General features: G+C 35.7%; 2 protein-coding genes across 4 annotated transcripts; both read left to right on the top strand.

Annotated features, from left to right (window-relative positions):
* Nucleotides 1–6969: 6969 nt before the first annotated feature.
* Nucleotides 6970–12125, top strand: LOC133788948 (MADS-box protein SVP-like). 3 transcript variants are annotated; one of them, XM_062226623.1, is made up of 9 exons: nt 6975–7187; nt 7423–7695; nt 9514–9595; nt 9882–9931; nt 10067–10166; nt 10267–10308; nt 10794–10832; nt 11240–11364; nt 11765–12125. In XM_062226623.1, the coding sequence occupies exons 2-9, from the start codon at nt 7514–7516 to the stop codon at nt 11787–11789; spliced, it is 645 nt and encodes a 214-aa protein (XP_062082607.1). In that variant the 5' UTR covers nt 6975–7187; nt 7423–7513; the 3' UTR covers nt 11790–12125. The 3 variants fall into 3 exon arrangements, with proteins under 3 accessions (XP_062082608.1, XP_062082607.1, XP_062082605.1); XM_062226621.1 differs by having other exon boundaries at nt 11237–11364; XM_062226624.1 differs by lacking the exon at nt 10794–10832 and having other exon boundaries at nt 6970–7187.
* A 7346-nt stretch (nt 12126–19471) lies between these two features.
* On the top strand, nt 19472–20231 carry LOC133792461 (uncharacterized). Its single transcript, XM_062230369.1, has 2 exons — nt 19472–19875; nt 19934–20231. Exons 1-2 carry the CDS (start codon nt 19472–19474, stop codon nt 20229–20231), a joined length of 702 nt encoding a protein of 233 aa, XP_062086353.1.
* Nucleotides 20232–21629: the final 1398 nt, after the last annotated feature.

The following is a 21629-nucleotide window of genomic DNA, read 5'->3' as shown; positions in this document are numbered from 1 at the left end:
TATTATTCTGGGATATCTGAGAGATTCCCACGGCAATTGAGAATGATTCGGGTTGAAGCTGTTGCTGAGGACATAGGCAAACACCTCTCGTCGGCAAAGCACACCTCTAGCACACTTCTGGTCTAACATGACACATTTCTGGTCTAGCAAAACGGATTGACTGGTCAGCCAAAACAGATGACCGGTAGGCCAAAATGACTGACCGGTCGGCCAAACACTTGACTGGTCGGCCAAGCACCTGACTGGTCGGACAAACACCTGACTGATCGGACAGGTACCTCACTAGTCGGTCATGACACCTGACTGGTCGGTCATGACACTTGACTGGTCAGTCAAAAATCCTTATCGGTCTGACAGAAACTCTACCAGGTCAGTCAGATCACTTTATTACAACTCTGAAGAGCCAATACATTTATTGACTATTAATGTGTCGTTTACGGACCATGTATTGCCACTTGTCACTTCTGATTGCCACGTCATCTAACTCCAATTTTTGGGGATAACAATTACCATTTTATCCTTTTAATTATATCTTGTTTCCTTAAGTACCATCGAATTTATTAGTGAAGGTTAATTTATAACCAAATCATGAATTTTAGCTCAATAACCTTTCAATCCCAAGAGTCAACCCTTAAGAGAACCATTATTCCATCTCTTACAAGAAGGTATAGATTCCTTATCTGTATAATATGTTCCCATACATTTACATTAATGAGTTCCCAAAACAAAAGTTTCTAGCCTGATCATTCCGACAAACCCTAACGAGTGAATTAAAGAACTCATATAACATAAACAGGAGTTCATAGTAACTTCAGGATTAAGATTGATTTGTATTGCTCCTCTTGGGCAACCTTCTGGAAAATTTGATTTCTTAGTCAAATACTCCTTCGATTCACCATCCTACCCCTAGCTCCCACCTACCAGATGGGACGAAGAAGAAAAACACCCAATGACCCCCCCTCAGCCAAAACAAAAAAAAGGTCCTACCATGTTACAAGCAAAAAAGACCCAGCCCAAAAATCATTCACCACCTCATGATAAATACCCATAAAGGCGATTTTCCACTATCTGCTTCATTTATTGCTTCATTTATAGATTATGATGGTACAACAACCAACCAACCAAAGATCACAAATCCAAAAGTTCGAGAGCCTGATGGATCCTTGAAAAAGATCTCACCTGCAGAAGCCGTCTTGAATTGGAAAACAGAGAACATGCTAGCCCAAAACAAAACTCTAGCACAGATCAATGAAAAACTCTCTCACGTCATCCATAAGATGACCAAACTTAGCGATGAAATCTCGAAGGTAGACACGACTATGAGCATACTTGTTTACAGACTCTCAGAAGTGCACGAAGAACTGCTGAATATGGAAAAGTCCCAACATGCCCCACATGACATCTTTCGAGCTAAAGAGGCAGAACTTAAAAGTCTGAAAAGTCAATATGTCACTATGCAAAGTCAGCAAAAAGAAGTCTCTCTATCCCGAGGCGTAAATCCCACTCCATGGATGTTTTCAATGCTGCCACAACATTCCCAACCACTAGCAATGCCAACCAAAAGGGGAGATCAAATACTTCGCCTTAAACGAATCCTGGAAGAAGAAGACCAACTAAAGAAACAACAAAAAGAAAAGCAAGTAGATGGCGGTCAGACAAAAAACTAGCTCATTGTCTAAAAGACAAATCGCCTCACTAAAATTATCCATCAACACTGCTTGGGAAATCTCCCTCAGATTAATCTTAATAAATAATTAGATGGCTTAAGCGACGACATGCAATCATCCTCCTCCGGGAAATCTGAATTATGGGAGACCAAAGATGACGACAGTAGTGACGAAGCCCCACATCAATTTATGACAAACTACACCCAAGCTTCGAGGGTAGACAAAGAAACAAGGTTTCCTCAAACAGAGCCAATCATAGAAGAAGAGGCATCATCGTCAAAAGAACAAAACACCACCAAGCACAACTTTGCGACAAGCAAAAAACCTCATACCTTCACATTGGATGATTTACCACCAACTCAATGGAGGTCTCGTTTTCAGGAATTCAAAGCTTGGACCTTGCTCAAAGCTCAAAAGCACAGGGCAGAAATAAGAGATATCATTTTGCAACTCGTGTCAAGGTTCACTGGAATACTGCAAGACTGGTGGCAATGTTTGGGAGAATATAGGAAACTTCAATTCCTACAAGCTTAATCAATCGAAACAGCTCTAAATCACCTCTATGTCGAATTTTGTGGGCAAGATGCCCAAGTAATAGAAAGACTCTAAGCAGAGTTCTTTAAAATGAAGTGTTGCTTAATGGATAAATATGACTTAGAGCTGCATTATCAAAGAATGTCCAAAAGATTCGACCTAATTAGGGGAGTATATGATCCAAACCTAAAGCAAGCTTTCTTGGCGTCCATACCAGAACCACTCGGAGAAGAGATGTTCAAACTCCTCTCAGCAAATGCTAGAACATTACAGAACATAACTCTCGGTGAGCTATTCCAGACGATAATGAGAGAACTAGAAAAAATGTGCTCCCAGAACAAGTTTCTACAGGAATATATGAATCAAACAAAGCAGCTAGACAAGGTCTGTAGCCCAAGAGACCTCACAATCAAATGCTCAACAAGGTCATCGTGTTCCTGCGAAAGGCCAAACTATGGAAGGAGGAGAATCAAGAGCAGGTCATTTAAACCAAGGACTCCATGGAAATTTCTCTGGAGAAAGAATAGACCAGGCAAGTCTTCTAATAGATGTTTCTTGTGCGGATAGAAAGGTCACTTTGCCAAGCAATGTCCAAAAGGCAAAACGGCGAAAATGATCACACACGGACAAGATGTAACAAGCGTATCTCTCTCCATAGAATATGAAATCTCTCCATATACTGTCTGTGGCTTACTACCATTCTCAAACTCAGACAATGATAGTGATGGAGGAATCTTCAAAATGAATGCCATAAATTCAGTTCAACCTATCCCTATGACAAAAATGCAGATTATCCCAACCAAATACTCAAAACCAATCAAAGTAGCTGCCTTCTTTAATAATGGAGCCTCCTATAAAATCATGAATCCTGATATACTACCGAATGAATTCTAGAAGAAAAAGAAACAGTATTTCCACGCAGGAAATAACCAAATTTTCTGCACATAGCTGATCAACAAGCCTATCAAGCTGCAATTCTTTCCAGGTTGCTCTATAGTCCACAGGGTCATCGGCTCCAAACTTCCGAGAAAAGATTTAATTATAGGATTCGACATGTACACAAAGAAAAAAGGTCTAAGAATACTTCTACATGGATTGGCATACAAGCAATACTTTACTCCATGGGAACAAGTTCCAAACTACTTTCACATGACTGAAAATTGTCTGATATCAATCAAGGAACGCATTATCCAAAAATCATGTGCTAATTCCCATATGGAGTTCTCACATAAATGCGACCACCCAGTGTGGAAAAATGAAGAATTCTTCATTTCCCTTCTGTTTAAGATGAATGAAGATGCCAACCCAACTAAAGCAAGCCATCCTATAATGAACCCCGACCACCAAAGTTTGGCAAACAAGAAATGCGACGAGCTAAAAGCGCAAGGATTAATCGAAGAAACTGAATCTCCATGGGTCTGCCATGCATTCTACGTCAACAATAGATCAGAACAAGCTCGAGGAAAGCAAAGAATGGTAATAAACTACCAACTGCTCAACCACTTCCTAACAGATGACAAGTTTCCTATGCCAAATAGAAATTCCTAGTTCTCCAGCCTATCATAAGCAAAAAATATTTTCCAAATTTGACCTAAAACCAGGCTTTTGGCAACTAGGAGTCAAAGTAGAAGACAGGCCAAAAATAACTTTCTGTATCCCAAACCATCATTTCCAATGGACCGTAATGCCATTTGGGCTCAAAACAACCCCACCCCTCTTCCAAAAAGCCATGAGCAAGATATACAAGCCAATCTTAAACCAGGTCCTTATCTACATTGACGATATCCTACTTTTTCCCCAGATAAAAGGTCTCATACGAATCTCTTGACCCAATTTGCGGATATCACCGAAAAGTATGGGATTGTGTTATCAGAAAAGAAAATGGTCTTGGGCTAAATTGAGTTCCTAGGGATGAAGTTGCACGATGGCACATATGAAGCCCAACCTCACATAGCCCAAGAACTTCAAAATTTCCCAAATGAAGGCCTAACAAAGACCCAAGTCCAACAGTTCCTAGGGATCGTGAACTACCTGAGAGACTTCGTGCCCCACCTATCAGGCTACACAAGCTCATTAACCAAGATGATTCAAAAAAAGATTCTCCACCTTGCGCTAAAGAACAGACAGAAGCAGTGAAAAACCTGAAAGAGTTAGTGAAAAAATTACCACCACTACAGATTCCATCAAATGGAAAAAAAAATCATGCAGATTAACGCTAGTGACAAAAATTGGGGAGCGGTCCTATTAGAAAAAGACACCAACAACAAAAGAAATGTGTGTGGATACAAGAGTGGAGCATTCAAAGATTCCCAACTCCACTACCATTCTACTCTAAAAGAAATCCTGGCGATCAAAATGGGAATCATGAAATTTGAATTCCACCTCATCGGTCATAATTTCTTGGTAGAAACGGATTTCTCATCCTTTGAAGGAACGCTCACATTCAAACAAAACAAATTTGTCAATGCTCAACTACTCCAACTAGCCACATGGTTCTCTCGCTACACCTTTCAGGTCAAACACATCAAAGGAAAAACAAACACCATCCCAGATTTCCTTCAAGGCCAACCCAGAGTACTATAAATATGATCTCCCAATAAACTAAATAACACATCACTCTAGTTTTCATGGCAAACCCTGCAGCAGTCATCTCTACATTTCCGAGAGATGCTCAAAAGGTTATCAACAACAAAACCCCAAAAATAAAGACCATCCAAAATGTCCTAGATATCCAATCTACCCTTATCAGAGGTCATGGAAAATCGATGGCAAAAGAGTTAGGCTTCCATCCAAAGTACCCATTTTCCAAACTCTTTCACATGGAGAATACCATTTTCATGCCAAAAAAGATCACCCACATGTTTTGGTACTTAATGAGCTCCTACACTATTGTTATTGAGGTTCATACCATAGGTCTCTGAACATCGATTCGTAGCTACATGCAAAGGCCTGACCTCTGCCCTGCATACTAACATTCCATGGAAATGTTACAATGGTTCAAGCCATTATCTGATTGGAATGATCTGCTCACCCAACAATGGGAAAAGGTTCGCAACAAAAGACCAGTTGGTTTCTCTTACCCAGCTGATGAAAATGTGGCAAACCCAACAAAGTACTACACCATCTTGTTACTAAAGCTAAATTTCAACCTTGATCTGTCATTTACATCAACTGTCTAAGTATACAGATCTAGCGAAAACCCAATGGTTGTAATCGAAAACCCCGAACACAGACAGCTGGAGAAACTGCTGTTTAGTACAAATGGCATAATTCCTGAAGAAATATGGCCACGACCAGAAGATGACGCACCTTGGGAACAGTATCCAGAAGAATACTCACTAAATATGGAAAAAGATATGGATTATTACAATCAACATTACTCCGAAAATGAGGTTGATTATAATGATTCAATCTTCCAAGACTCGCAACAACCAGATACCTTGTGCTCATATCCACTAACGACATCATTAAGAGAGCTTGATGAAGAAATAATGAGGGGATTATCAATCACGAAAAGACCAGCACGTGGAGGACAAAGTATGTCTGATGAAGATGGCAGTGATGACTCCTGCATGAATCTTAGCCCTAGTCATGAACCCATCATTAAATAAACCCATGTGAACTTTGAGAAGATTCGCCCATGTGGCGCATCCAGCTATGCTGACTAGATTCGCCTAGGTAATAACGTGTTTCAGAAAAAATACACTGAAGTTTGCAGAGTCCCTGAAGACACCATAGATTCCTTAACGTTTGCAGTTATTTCTAAAGACAACAGAAATTTCCTGCAGTTTGAAAAGACAACTCTTTTGTATTAAATAAAATAATTAAAAAAAAAATCTGGAGTGGCAGAGATTCCTTCGGTCTAGGGAAGGGTGTATTTAACTTTTCTTTATTGTCGTTTAGTAGAAGGAGATTATAAATACTCATCCACACTCACTTGTAAAGGCATCATTTTCCAAATAATAAAATCTTCTCTTTCTTTACATCTTCTATAGCTTTCTAAATCCCTCTTTGGGCTCTTTCTCGTATAGGGGAAGCAATAGGATAAAACCTGGTTGTTCAACATTAGGTAGTATAAAGATACATATCGCAACATCTTTATAGCAAGGATCAATCTCAGACGACAATATCCTGTCAAGGCAAAAGTAGATGCCAAATAAGGGATGCGCATTGAGTATGAATCTTACTATATAGACTAACCTTGTGTCTGCATACTATATATATCAAAATCCTCAATCTTATTCAAACTAATGGTATCAATATATCTTACAATTATTGATTAATTGTATTTTGAGAAAAATACTTAGAATAATTATATCAATAAATGTAAAATACTTTTCAGTATTTAAATTACTTTTGACCAAATCAATATTTAAGAAATAATTTTATATTAAATTATAAAACATAGTGGTATTTTCGTATTAATGAAAAATTAGAAGGTAACCAGATATTTAAGTAAAAATAAAAAAAGTTATCTATTCCCAATTTTGTGAATACAAATTTTGATGACCGAAATCTTTAAATTTAGCAAAATAACAATTTAGTCGGTCCTCACTACTTTTGCATTTTAGTTTTATAGAATTACTTAGATTTCATTATCTTTAAAGACTTCCCCATTGACTTTTATTTGAGATGATAATGAATTTAAGGGAAATTAAAATTTAGATTTCTAAATTCTAATAGCTAAAGTTTAGGGACTAAAAAAGAAACAGATTACAATTTAGGGACCAAAGTTAGAGAGAGAGAGTAGAGTTGAAGGACTACCAAAATATCTAACTCGAAGCAGCCAAGTTGTTTGGCCAAAAAAGGAATCTAAATGTTTTCTTAAACGAAGTATTTTCCTATGATTTCTTATCTCTTTCCTTTCTCTCTCTCTGAAACCATTGGTGGCTTTGAATCTGGGTTTTTGCAAAGTGTCAGTACCAAATATTAAAAACAAGACTTAGAAGAATAGTCTCGTCAGCCTTGAAGACCATAAGGAAAAAGGTAAACCTTTCAAATCTTATCTTTATGCCTTTTAACTCATCTTAAAAATGAGCATATTTCTTCATCAGATGATTTTCTGGGTTTTTCTTCTTTTAATCTCTTATCAATAATATCATATATTTTATTTCTAATTTTTTTGGGTTAGTAAGGTTTAGATCTTGCTACCTAGCTTCTAATAAAGTGGAATATTAATAAAATTATTTGATGGTTTTTTTTCTATTATTCGATTTTATAGAGGGGTTGGGGTTGGAGGGGAACAAGGAAGACGAAGGACACAGTACAGTACAGTTTGTTTTGGTTTTTCTTGTTGATTATTTTCGGGGAAAATGACGAGGCAGAAAATAGAGATAAAGAAGATAGATAACATAACAGCGAGACAGGTGACATTCTCGAAGAGAAGAAGAGGGCTTTTCAAGAAAGCTCAGGAACTCTCCACTCTCTGCGATGCTCAGCTCGCCCTCATTGTCTTTTCTTCCACTGGGAAGCTCTATGAGTACTCCAGCTCAAGGTTTATCAATATATATATAATATTCATTTTTATTATTATTACAATTATATATAGATATTATACTTCAAGGCTAGAAGTCAGTTCTCTCTTAAGCTTCTCCATGGTAAAATTATATATACATATATACATTGCATGAATTATTTTGTGATATAATAAAAATCTAGGGTAATACTTTTTCCTTTTTAATTTTTTTTTTTTTATGGAAGAGTTCTAGTGTATACCTATTCTCTCATAATAATACCCTGGAAAATTAATAAGTTGTACTGGAAAATGAGCTTATTTCCATATATATATATATATGACTTAGTGGTGCAAGTACACGTACGTATGGTTCTGCACATCACATTTGTTTTTCTAAAATATATTTTCTATTACTTATATACTTATAAATAATCTTGGGAAAATATGTTTTTAGTTTTTCTTTTTCTATGAGATAGTACATATGTTTAAACTTCAGCCAAAAAAATAAGTACATTGTACTCTATTTTAATCCCAGTATTTGTTATATGTATTTTGTCGTACTTGTGAAAGTGGAAATTACATGATAGACAATCACTTTTACAAAATGTATTTTTTATTTATTTATACAATAATACGATTAAGTAATGTGCTGATTGTGGTTAATATATAATTAAATATGTTGTACAGTAATGGCTAACTACAACTAATAAATATTCAAAGTATTTATGAGCTCTATAATTGATGTGTTTTGCTAAAATAATTCTAAAAGTTTTCTGCATTCTGATAGTTAGGATTGGTTGTCTAAAAAGAAAAAGAAAAAATTACATATAACTGTTCATTTTGTTGATCAGGATACATTACAAATAAAGAATGATTTGAAAAATATTGAATGGTAAATTCAGTAATTTTATTATGCTTTCTTGAGACACTAATCAAGAGATATATGTTGGCTTAAGCGTAAATTTGAATATTAATGTGTTAGTCTAGGTATATATTATCACATGTATACATGTATATATAATATATATATGAGACAAATGGTTATTATCCAATGGATGGTTACTTTAATATTGACCATCGGATTAAGATCAATGATCTATATTTATAATTGTTAATTAATGTTTCTAAAATTAAATTTTGATTTTTTCAAATTTTTGAAATGACTACCTGATTACATGACGAAGACATATTTATTAATTAAATTTTTTTAAAAAAAATCTTATTTAATATTCATTCTCTATTCTTCTTCATTTTGTTGATTCATTCATTGTATCCATTCCATGAGAAGAAGAAAAAATTGAATTAATGGGAATAATTAATGTAACTATTATGTTTCTAAATAATGTTTATTGTCTAATTAATCTAAAAATTCTAAATTATTGATTTTATATAATTTATTTATTTATTTTCATCATCATCATTATAATTTATAATCAAAATCTTATTTAATGATTTATGATAACCATCAATTGGTAATAACTAATGAGAAATCTTCCATATGCCTATAAAAACATGATTATTGGTTCTATTCTAATTTAGACTCACCATATAATTCATGAATTGCTTAATTTTCTACTATTAGCTGTATATCATGAAACATTATCTGTGAATTTCTCACCTAAAAATAAACTAATTGTTATTTGAAATCTCACCTATATATACTAAAGAAAGACAATTAGGGATATGTATGTACTTATATGTACACCATTTCAACATTTTCATTTAGGCATGGTTCAAAGGATCAATTATAATAAATAATAAACATATTATATGGGGTTTATTTTTCAGCTTTTCACGTTATTTAAATACTATATATATAAATGACATTTAATTTTGTATATATTTTGTTGTTTAAAGTATGCAGCAAGTGATCAAACGGCATAGTTTGCAATCAGAATATCCTGAAAAGCCGAGGCAACCATCTTTTGATGAGCTTCAGGTAATAATATAGAAATATATTGGCATTATTTTTGTAATAATATATATTGATCGAAGGATGTGGAAACCTTTTTTTCTTTTACACATATGTAATTGTTCATGGATATATATATATCTATATTTGTATAAATTGTTGGCATATATAGTGGTGGTGGTATTTTATGCAACTCTTATTAGAAGAAGGGTACTTTGTGAAAATAGATATATTTTCTTAAAGGGAAGTTCTTGAGCTAGGCTGGTCATTTCATAAATAACATGTTATTGTTATTTTTTGGTGCGAGAAAAAGAGACACGCCCTTTTGACTAGGGAAGTTGCAGAGAAGACAATGGAGATAAGGTATAATATATATTAGTAACAGTGAAAAGTACCATTATATATATGTTTATGCTTATGCTTAAAGTTTATTATAATATAGGTGATCTTTTATAAGCTAGGCATGATTCAACATATATATATATAACTACATTGCAGGCATATGAAGGGAGAAAAACTGGAAAACCTAAACCTTGAAGAGTTAAAGAGACTAGAGAAAATGATTGAGACAGGCTTGGACCGTGTTATAGAAACTAAGGTATTTTCTGCTGCTTTTTTTTTTTTTTAATTATAATGTTTGAATGACATGTATTGATATATAAATATATATATATATATTTTAACAATCTTTGCTTCAGGATAATAAGTTTCTTCAAGAAATCGATTCTCTTAAGAGGAAGGTATGCTAAACTTTGAGTTTCTTTTTTAAACAATGTATTATCGCTTTGATTTGCTTGACTAACATATATATATATATATATGGTTTGATTTTAAGTTCATTATTATCACTTGTATATCATTTACCAACATATATTAATATATTTATATGACAGTTATAGATACGAAGTATATTAGATATTATGGGTGATATCATTAGAGAACTATAGCTCATTAAATAGGGTTTGTAAAGCAATAGAAGAGAAAATGTCTCCTACATTATAATTTATAAATATTCCTGGAAAACATACTTGCATGTGAACAAAGAAAGGCCAAATACTCAAGTATATGCTTTAGCAATATTTTGTGAGTTTTTTAGACTCATAGATAAATGATAGTTTATCCCAGCATATCCAAATTTTCCTTCTGTGAAAATTAATTGAAAAATTCTTTAATCCTTACTGTCAAACTAGACTAATTTATTAAATAATCTTATTCTAATATGAAGGGAGTCCAGCTTTTTGAAGAAAACAAGCATTTGCATCAGGTAAATTATTAATTCATATTAATACCATCCTTAATTGTATGGCTTTTTATTTGTTTAGATGATACATATATTGTATAATTTACTCTTTTATGTTTTAATCTTATGTTATATATTTTGTATTTTAAAATAGATTTTCCCAGAGGCCCTGTTCATTATTTTAATTCACATCGAAATACGCTTCATATTATTTAATTTAATATTGTCTAAAATTGAGTTTTTTTAAGTTATAATTATACAGATTTTGTAACACACAAGGGAAATTTTGATATAAACTAAAACGCAGATATATATAATAACTAGGTATTTAAACAAATAATAATACATGGGAAAGTAAAATATGTAGAATATTTCCTTTGATTATATACTTGCTTATTTTATTTTATTTTAAAAAAAAACATTCTCAGCAGATGGCAGGAACAAGTGTAGTTCCAATAGATGTAGAAATATTAGAGCAAGGCGAATCGTGTGAATCAATCACTGCCATCTCCAATCCTGAAGACCTTGATAGCTCGGACACTACTCTTAAATTGGGGTAATTTTGCTCAGATAAGTACATAAATATATATATATATATTTATCATCAATTAATATGACATAGATACTTGCTAAACTATATGGTATAGCTTAGTGTTATAGCTCCATATCAATACATGAACAAGATGAAACCCTATTGTAATATTTTACATGCAAGCCTAGCAAACCTTTTGTTGTATAGTACGTAAGAGGAGCACAGTAAAAAAAAAAAAAAGAATAAGAATATTATGGATATTTTTTTTTTTATATATATCTTTGATTGCCTATTTTTCACGAGAGTGGAGAGTTCTCACTATAAGTGTCTCCGCTATATTAATGGTTTCTCTATATATTCAATTTGATGTGTAATGTGTAGATATTAAAACTGTTTGGTAACAATGTTAAGGATTTTTTTGCAGCTTACCATTCCCTGGGTCAAGCTGAAGATGTGAAGAGTTTAAAGTAAGTGGGAGGTTTTATCAGTACATAAATTAGAGAGAGACGTAGTACTATATATTTTTTATTAATTAAGTTATGAAATTTCAAGGTAAAACTCTTTTTAGTACTTATTAATATTAGTTCCTGGAGAGAACATAATAACTTTATGCACTACTCTCTTATATAATGCCTTTATAATTTTTAAGGTCTATCTGTACAAAAATTCTATACGAAACCTTACATTATTTTTTTTTTAAATATCTTTCCCAAACTAGTAATCTACAAGATAATCATGTTATATGGTGAACTTTATTGTTTGCAATAAACTTATTAGTCTCATGATGTTTTCTCGTTTTTGTAATATATTTATATATACATATATATATTTATATATATAACTGCGTTTGCTTTCTTTTACTAGACCTACCTAGGAAACTCCTTTTAGCGTTCAACTCTTTTGTATTTTGATCGTTGGTAAGCGATTGCTTTTTCATGAAATTGTCATCTTTGAAAAATATTATGTAAAACTGTCCATATATATAATTTTTTTTAAATATCTCCATGATCATATTTTTAGTGGAAAAAGGATCTACAAGACCAGACATTCTTGTGAAATTTTAGGATCACATTATCATGGATGTTACTTCGTTTAAGCACATTAGAGGGGGGGAGTATAGAGAGGTTAAGTTTGGAAATTAGGTTTTGTGTAAGAAAACAAAGAGAGTAATATAGTAGTTAGGGCATTCTTTCTAACTTTGTTATTGATCGAAACAACAATCAATGTTCACTTTATTACAACATGTTGTCTTTTATTTTTTTAACAGTTTGGTACGCATAAGTTTTATATATATAATAACTTATAGCCTTATTAACTCAAAGCGTATTAGTTTTGCCTTCTGTTATTATTATTATTTTGTTCGTTAGGAAAATGAAGGATATGACCATCCAAAATTTTGATGAAGAAAAACCTCTATTGCTTTCTCTTCACAATCAAATAATAATCAAGGCAAGTGTACTTTTCTGGCCTTAAACTTTAGACCATTTGGATAAATTATATGAAGCAAAAATAAATGTGATGAATGACACAAAAATATCTTAAAATTTGAAAAAATAAATTGGTATGTATAAATATATTTATATAAGATAGGGACATCACTTTTGCCATTATCGTAGGGCATTTTTTATTTTTGAGACTTGGACAAATTATAACTTATTTTTTTTCATATGATAACATATATTATAGTTATAATAAGCATCTTGCCAATTTAGAAAAAAATTGGAATAGTTTACCTTATCGAAATTAGAGTTCAAACCGTCAATTGCACACGTGTCTAATTTTTTTATACGCCTGGAGAAAATATTGTGTGAACTTTGATTTCGGCATTATAAATTATTCGGAATTTTCTAAAAATTAGCGATATGTCTACTATAACTATTATGTACGTTGTCATACAAAAAAAAATTATATTACAATTTCTCCAAGTATAGAAAATAGAAAATGTCCCTACAATATAAGTAAAAGTGATGATGCCCCTATCTAAAAAAAACTTTCTCTATATATCCTATTATTTACTAAGGCACTATATGCCCTTAGCATAAAAAAATCTTCTAACCTTTTAGTTTATTTCCCAAATAATCCTTTTCTTTTTTTGTCTTTTAATTGTTGCTGAAACATGTATCAAATTGATATATTTTTTTCTTTATTTTGTCTTTTACTTGTAGAATGTGGTCAAACATTATATATATTCAAATAATTGTTATAGTTTATCAAACTTGTAGAATGTGGTCAAACTTATAGAATGTTTTTGAATTGTTACAATTTATCGTTTTTCATATTTAGTGTAACAAAATCATATTAATTAAGTGATAAAAATAATTGATACAGATACTTTAGAGTTTATATATAAGTATTATTGTTGTAGTTATATATATATATATATATATTAGAGTTTGTTATACTTGTATATATATAATTAGTTGAACTTCAAATAGAATGTATCTATAATAAATGTATATTTAAATGTAAAAGAAAAGTAATACAAACAAAATAGTATAAGTAAACACAAAAATGTGTAAGAAAACAAAAACAAAAAACATAATACAAATTGTGTAAGAAAATATACAAAAATTGGTCAACTACTTGTTGACATTGACATGAATATAATAATGTTTCTAAAATTATGAAGATAAAATGAGATATGAGTGTATACGAGGTGTTATTTGGTAAAAGAAATCAGATTTTATAAAATGTAAAATATGAAAATAGGAGTAAAAACAAAAATAATTAGTTGTTGACACAAGTAAATATTAATAAAATAATAAAATAAGTGAGTTGTTTGCTTTCTAATCTATATCAAGACGTTAGAACAAAATAGTAAATAATTCTAAGTTTTGCAAACTGCGTTTTCTTCAAGATTTCTCCAAGAACCTAGTTTTTCCAAGGATCCCTCTTTCCTGTGTCTTGTCTTCTGAGATGGTTTTTATCGATTGGAAAGTTTAAGAGTTCTATTGGTGTTCGGCGGTAGTTTCTTCAAGGTTGGGTTGCAATGGCTTCTAGCTCTATCTCTGTTACGGACTTGACAGAGAGATATGCTCAGATTACGTTGGAGGAGGAAGCATCTGAAGGGCTTGTATATGAGGCGACTACGGAGGAGGATGGGGTTGATACCCAATGGTGTTTGGTTGGACGATTCTTGATCGATAGGGTCATCGATTTTGATATTATGCAACATATGCTTGCATCTCTGTGGAGGCTAGGAAAAGGAATGTTTGTGAAAGAAATCAGCCACAATATCTACTTGTTTCAGTTTTATCATGAAGTAGATATTCAAAGGGTAATTGACGGCAGTCCTTGGACATTTAATAGGATGCAACTGGTCTTTGAACATTTACACCAAGGGAAAAATCCAAAAGATTTGATCTTGAATAAGTTGGATCTTTGGGTGCAAATCCATGATCTTCAACCTGGGTTCATGTTCAAACGGGTGGCCAAGGATATTGGGAATGCAATTGGCACATTTTTGGCGTCTGATGCATCTAATTTTATAGGAGTATGGAGGGATTTTTTCAGAATTAGAGTCACCATTGACATTGAGAAGCCTCTTAAACGGAAAATGAAGATTTCTAAATCGGGATCTTCAGAATTCTGGGTTAACATTAAGTATGAAAGGGTTCCAACCTTTTGTTTCATATGTGGATTGATAGGGCATTCTGAGAAATTTTGTGACAGGATATTTGATCATCCCATGGAGAAGCTAGAAAAACCATATGGTGCTTGGATGGGAGCTCCTCCCCGGCGACATAATCATTCATTGGAGCTAAGTGGTTACGCTCTAGCCAAACCTTTCCATCAGATGACGACAACAAGATTCAGAGGGTGGAACAAAGAATTCAGCCAATGTGTAAGAACAACGGGCACCTAGAAGAGGTTGTGTCGTTCATGGACGAGGAAGAGGGTGTACGAAGTGGCTGCACGGTGAGAAAGGATAGTACTTCATCTCAAGGCTTAAGGCAGGATTGTCATCGTATTCACAATCCAGGTACAACTCTTTAGCAGTATAGTTCCCAAATTACTCAGTTATGTGTGACAGAGACCAATAGGAGAAGACAAGATGACCCGGGGAGCGACAAAGGGGCAAATTTTAATGTAGAAGGTGAGCATAGCGAAGGAGGAAGGGTGATAATCCAATCTGGGGTGGGCCTTGATTTTGGGGCTCACCAACAACCATGACTACCTTAAGTTGGAACTGCCATGGGCTTGGGAACCCACGGACCATTCGGTTCCTTAAGGAGATTATTTCTCAAAAGCGTCCTAAGTTCATCTTTCTTTATGAAATGTTGTGTTCAAGGGTTAAAAATGATAGTCTGGCTCGTTTAGTGGATTATGAAGGTGTATTTTCGGTTGAAACTCAAGGTAGAAGTGGTGGTTTAGCCATGATATGGAAAGACAAGGATGATCTGTCTATTCCTAGTTTCTCACAACATCATATTGATTCCTTGGTTTTCTTACCAGGGTATCGTCCTTATCGATTAACTGGATTTTATGGAGAGCCTAATTGCACTAAGAGGAGAATCACTTGGGACCTACTTCGTAAGCTTCATGAGGAGCGGAATGAGTCGTGGTGTATCATTGGGGACTTTAACAATGTTCTTAACAGAGATGATAAGAAGGGTGGTGATAACTACCCCTGGAGGTTGATTCACAGTTTTCAACAGGTGGTTCAAGAGTGTGGTTTAATTGATTTGGACCTTTGTGGTCATCAATTCACTTGGGAGAGAGGTCGTGGAACGATGGGTTGGATGGAAATTCGTTTTGATAGGGCTTTGGTGTCTCAAGAGTGGATTGACTTCTTCTCAGAGGCTGGGTTGATAAACTTAGGGGTCTCCTCCGCTGATCATTGTCCACTCTTATTGGAGCCTGTTAAGCGGTACAAATCGAGACCTAAGTTTAAATTCAGATTTGAAAATACTTGGACTTCGGATGTTATATGTCGTCATATAGTCCAGGAGACCTGGACGAAAGCATCTCGGGCTGATATTTATGGTAAGTTGCAGCTTTGTATTGCTGCTTTATCGTCCTGGGGCAGAGAGACCAATGGTAAGTTTAAAAGCAAGCTGCACAAATATCAAATGGACCTTAACAGCTTCAAGCATAGAACAGATATAGATGGTCTCAGTCGGTATAAAGAAGCCTATAACAACTTATTTCACACTCTTCATCAGCAGGAAGTCTACTGGAGGCAAAGGGGTAAGCAATTTTGGCTTCAGTCTGGGGACTATAATAGCAAATATTTTCATGTTATGGCTAGTCGTAGGCGTCAAAATAATCAGTTACTGAACTTAAAGAATGTTGAGGGTGTTTTGGTGGACTGGGACTCGGTGTTAGACAGCTTGATACTTGATTATTTTGACATCATTTTCAAAGCTTCATATTCAGAGTGGTGTGAGCTTGTGGAGCTGATTCAGCCGAGTATAACTGATGCCCAAAATATTGAGCTTCTTAAAGATGTTACTGAAGAAGAGGTCAAATAGGCAGTCTTCCAAATGGATCCAGATAAGGCTTCGGGTCCTGATGGTCTAAACCCGACCTTTTATCAACAATATTGGAGCATAGTTGGCAATGATGTTGTAATGCCTCGGATTTCCTAATATGGTTTAATGGCCGGGTTAGTAGGCCGGGAGGGCCATAACTGTTTAATTATGCCATTAAATGTGTTTATGCATGTATATGTGAATTATATTATGATATGATGTTATATGCGTGCATGTGGGTCCACATTTAAATAATTATGATATTATGATAATTTGGCCCATTGAGGGTGAACTTGTGTATTTGGGTGCATAACTTGATTTGTGAATGAGATTCCATTATTATGGAGATATGTTCGAGCTATTCGGCATGAGACGGTCATATTTGATGGATTAGCGGTTTTGTCATAACGGGGTCAATTTTGGGGTAATAGAAATGCTTATTTGATGAAAAATTGGGAATATTTGAGATTAGGGTGAAATTTCGAAGGTTTTGACTATAATGTCCCCGGGGGTGTTTTTGGGACCCCGAGCACTAGGTTTTATTTGAGGTTACTTAAGCTTGAAGTAGCTGTCAGATAGATCGTACGATAAGAAAACCTCTCGTTCTTCCTTTTGATAGCCCGTTTTACCATTTGAGCATTTTCGAAGATATCTCGAGTTCTAGGAGTCGGAATCAAGCAAGGATTGAGGCATAGCGATCTTAGGAAAGATTAGAAGCTTCTTAACCGAAGGATTTGACGGAAAACAACCCAATCGAAGGTAATCGAGGTTTAAGTTTTGAGTTTTTTCGGGTTTCTAAGCTTTGAATTGATTTTGTGAATTGTTGAGTTTCCGATTCGCTTGAACCTTGGGTTTTGAGGGTTTTGATGCATGGGGAAGCTTGGGAACTTTGTTTTGATGATTGGGGAATGTTTAGGTATGATTTTGGAGGCTTTGGAGTGATAAAATCACGTTTGGGAATGGCACAGGATGGAGAGTCGCGGCCCTATTCTTGAGGCGCCGCGGCCCTTCTTTGAAGAAGCAGGTGGAGGCTTTGTGCTTGCTAGGCGCCATGGCCCTTGCCTCTGGGAACCCTGGGGGCCGCGGCCCAAGGTGCTAGGGCCGCAGCCCTTGCCCTGTTTTCGCCCCGTTTGCTCGTTTTGACCCCGGGAACTTAGTTATAGGCCTCGGGAGTGTTCCTACTACTTGGATTAGTTGGGATTGATCTTCCGAAGGCTAGATATTGGTGTGGGAACCTATGTTGATCATTATTATTAATGATGTCTCATGTTTGGTTTTAATTAGGTGACCGCTAAAGGACTAAAGGTTGATCGTTCTCACGGGTCGTTCTTTTAATCTTTCTAGCTCGAATCTGAGGTAAGAAAACAGTGTATGGATACAGTTGCACCCTGTATAGGTATATGACATGCATGATTTGATATTGAGGCATGTTGGTTGATATATGTGGACGTGGATTGCATATTAAATGCTAGTGAACGCTGATTACCTGCTTAAGACACTGACTAGTCAGGGACCGACTCTAAAGTCGATGATCACGCATTGAATAGCTCTATGGCATTAATGCGGGACCGACCCTAAGGTCGAAGAACTTATAAGCGCTTGCCTGGTCTACGACCAGATTTCTATAGCCAAGGTATATGACCCCGGTGACCATTTTTCACATGGCTAAGGGACGTTGTCCATAGCTTCGACTCTAGATTCGTGAGGAAGGTTATGTTGGTGACTATTCACCTTGCACCTGTCCTGATCAAATTTATGAAAGAATCACTTATCATTTAAGCCCTGGTGACCCTATTGTCACGTGGCTAGAGGGAGCGATGCTCATTATTGTGATTTTTGGCTATTGTCACCTATTTGCTGGACTGATAGTCCTGAATGGTTATTATAATCGTTGTTGATATTATATCATGCTTTATTGTGTTTTCTTGCTGGGCCTTGGCTCATGGGTGCTTTGTGGTGCAGGTAAAGGGAAAGAGAAGCTCACCCAACCCTGAGTGAAGAGCTTGGGCGATGTTGTGTACATACAGGGCCGCTTGACCGCCACGGTCAAGGAGTTCTCAGAGGGACTAGGGGTTTTCCCTATTTTTGCCGCTTAGGCCGGCGGGGATTGTAAATTTGAAACTGTAGCGACTCTTTTGTATTATGGACATCTTGTAAACATTTTAAAAGGCTCATGAGCAATTTGTTTACTTAGTGAAATGTACCCTTTCCTTTTTACTGGGTTTTCACCTTAGCCTGATAATAGCACTTAGATCACGTTTTTAACCAAAGGACTCGGGTAGCGAGTCAAATTTCCGGTTCACTGTTCACCGTAACTGTTCTGGGGTAACCAGGGCGTTACAGATGTGGTAGTGGTGGTCCATGATTTCTTTCGTCGAGGCGTTTTGTCTCCCTCCTTGAATGCCACCAATGTTGTTTTAATTCCGAAGAAGAAGCAGGCCAAAGTTATGGGAGATCTACGCCTCATTTCGCTTTGTAATGTCCTTTATAAAGTCATTTCCAAGGTGATGGATAACAGACTTAAACTTTTATTATCCTTTGTGATTTCTGATAATCAAAGTGCATTCATCTCTCACAAGTTAATCACTGACAATATTTTGATTTCTTTCGAGGTTCTCCATTATTTAAAGCGAAAATCTCAAGGAAAGGACAGATATATGGCAATCAAGTTGGACATGAGCAAAGCTTATGAGCGTGTGGAGTGGTCCTACTTGAAAGCAATGATGGCAAGATTAGGCTTTAGCCCACACTGGATTCATCTGGTTATGCAATGTCTCTATTCCATTCGGTATATGGTGGTGGCCGGGGATAAAGAGTTGGGGCCTATCATTCCATCGCGGGGTCTGCGGCAAGGTGATCCTATTTCACCTTACTTATTCCTACTTTGTTCGGAAGGCCTCTTGAAGCTTATCACTCATTTTGGAAATCGGGGATGGCTTCATGGTTGTCGAGTAGCGCGGGGGGCTCCTGTGGTATCTCATTTATTTTTTGCTGATGATAGTTACTTGTACTGTCGTGCATCGGAGGAAGAAACTACCAAGATTAACCTTTTGCTTAGGTGGTTTGAAAAGGGCTCGGGCCAGCAAGTTAATCTTGCTAAATCCTCTGTTTTTTTTCAGTACAAACACTCCTGCTGAGTCTAGAATGTGGATTTGCCAAAATTTGGATATTTTGGAAGCAGGTTTGGGTTGCTTTTACTTGGGTCTTCCTAGCATGTTGGGCAGAAACAAAACGGTGATGTTGGGTTTCTTAAAGGAACGAATCCGACAGAGGATAGAAGGTTGGGAAGGAAAATTATTATCTCGAGCAAGTAAGGAAGTTCTAATCAAATTTGTGGCTCAAGCCTTGCCCTCTTATGCTATGAATGTTTTCCTTCTGCCTCTTGAGCTTTGCAATGAATCGGTTTTGGTGGTCTAACTCGTCTAAGAAAAGGAAAGGTATTCATTGGATGTGTTGGAATAGGCTAACTAAACCAAAAATAGCTGGAGGTATGGGATTTTGTAGCATTCGTGACTTCAATCTTGCCCTCCTAAGTAAGCAAGGTTGGAGATTTCTAAGTAATCCTGACAATTTGGTGAGTAGGATTTTCAAGGCCCGTTATTTTCCTAACTATTCTTTTCTGGAGGCTAGACTAGGGAGGAATCTGAGCTTTGTTTGGAGGAACATCTTTGAAGCCAAAGATTTGGTGCGGCAGGGGGCTAGGAAAAGGATTGGGTCGGGTCCCCAAGTGTCTTTCACGCATGACCCTTGGCTTCCGGATGAGCATAATCCTTTTGTTTCCTCTAATCATCCAGCTCTTGAAGGTAAACAAGTCTCTAGTTTATTGATGGTGGGAGAGAAGGCTTGGGATGTGGATGCTCTTAATGACTTGTTTAATGACAGGGATAGAGCACTAATTTCTAATATACCTTTGAGTGTGAACTGTGAGCAGGATACTTGGCATTGGTCCAAAGAAGCTTCGGGTATATTTAGAGTGAATAGCACTTACAATTCTCTTAAATGCTTGAATGGTCAATGGATTACAGAAAATAATTATGGTTTCCGGCGTAAGTTATGGCAGCTCAAGATACCACCTAAGGTCCACAACTTCATTTGGCGAGCTGCTGGTAGGTGCCTTCCAACGCGAGTAGAACTACGCCTGAAACATATGGCTGTGGAAGTTGAGTGCCCTGTGTGTAAGTTGGCCCCTGAAACCATTTTTCATGCTTTAGTTGATTGTTATTTTGCCAAAGCTTGCTGGAAAAATTTGCATCTGGATAATCTAACTGACAGTAATGCCAGTTTCACTAGCTGGTTGTGTCAAGCTTTCACTCATAAGTCTAGTTCAGATGTGGCTACTATTACCATGACTTGTTGGGCTATCTGGAAAGCCAGGAATGACCTGGTTTGGAAGCATTTGAAGCCTATGGTTGACCAAATCTTATCTATAAGCAAGTCCTGTCTTCATTAGTGGTTGGAAGCTCAAAAGCATTTACCTTCATATCAAATTTCTTGGTGGGGAGGTGAATGTGAGGAGCGGTGGACTAAACCTCACGATGGAATGATGAAGATCAATGTTGACGTGTCTGTTCATGAAACTGAGAATAGGTTCAGTTTCGGTTGTGTGGCTAAGGATAGAAATGGTCTTTTCCTTAAAGCGCTGTGTGGTCGGAGGAGAGGCAAAGTTACTGCTGTTTTGGGTGAGGCTCTGAGTATCAAGGAGGCTCTCAGTTGGATAAAAAGGAAAGACTGGGAAAATGTCCAAATAGAGTTTGATTGTGAAGTTGTAGTGCATGCAATTCAACGTAACCTACAGATGCTTTCTCCTTTAGGCTT

This window comes from Humulus lupulus, chromosome 7 (assembly GCF_963169125.1).
Source record: "Humulus lupulus chromosome 7, drHumLupu1.1, whole genome shotgun sequence".
In the NCBI taxonomy this organism is placed as follows: Eukaryota; Viridiplantae; Streptophyta; class Magnoliopsida; order Rosales; family Cannabaceae; genus Humulus; species Humulus lupulus.
This window is presented reverse-complemented; position numbering and strand designations above follow the sequence as displayed.

Coding starts and splice junctions, on each gene's coding strand:
- LOC133792461 (XM_062230369.1), top strand. CDS start 19,472: ATGGCAATCAAGTTGGACATGAGCAAAGCTTATGAGCGTGTGGAGTGG. Junction 19,876..19,933: donor ATTAACCTTTTGCTTAGGTG/GTTTGAAAAGGG, acceptor GTTTTTTTTCAG/TACAAACACTCCTGCTGAGT.
- LOC133788948 (XM_062226621.1), top strand. CDS start 7,514: ATGACGAGGCAGAAAATAGAGATAAAGAAGATAGATAACATAACAGCG. Junction 9,932..10,066: donor GAGAAGACAATGGAGATAAG/GTATAATATATA, acceptor ACTACATTGCAG/GCATATGAAGGGAGAAAAAC. Junction 10,833..11,236: donor AAAACAAGCATTTGCATCAG/GTAAATTATTAA, acceptor AAACATTCTCAG/CAGATGGCAGGAACAAGTGT.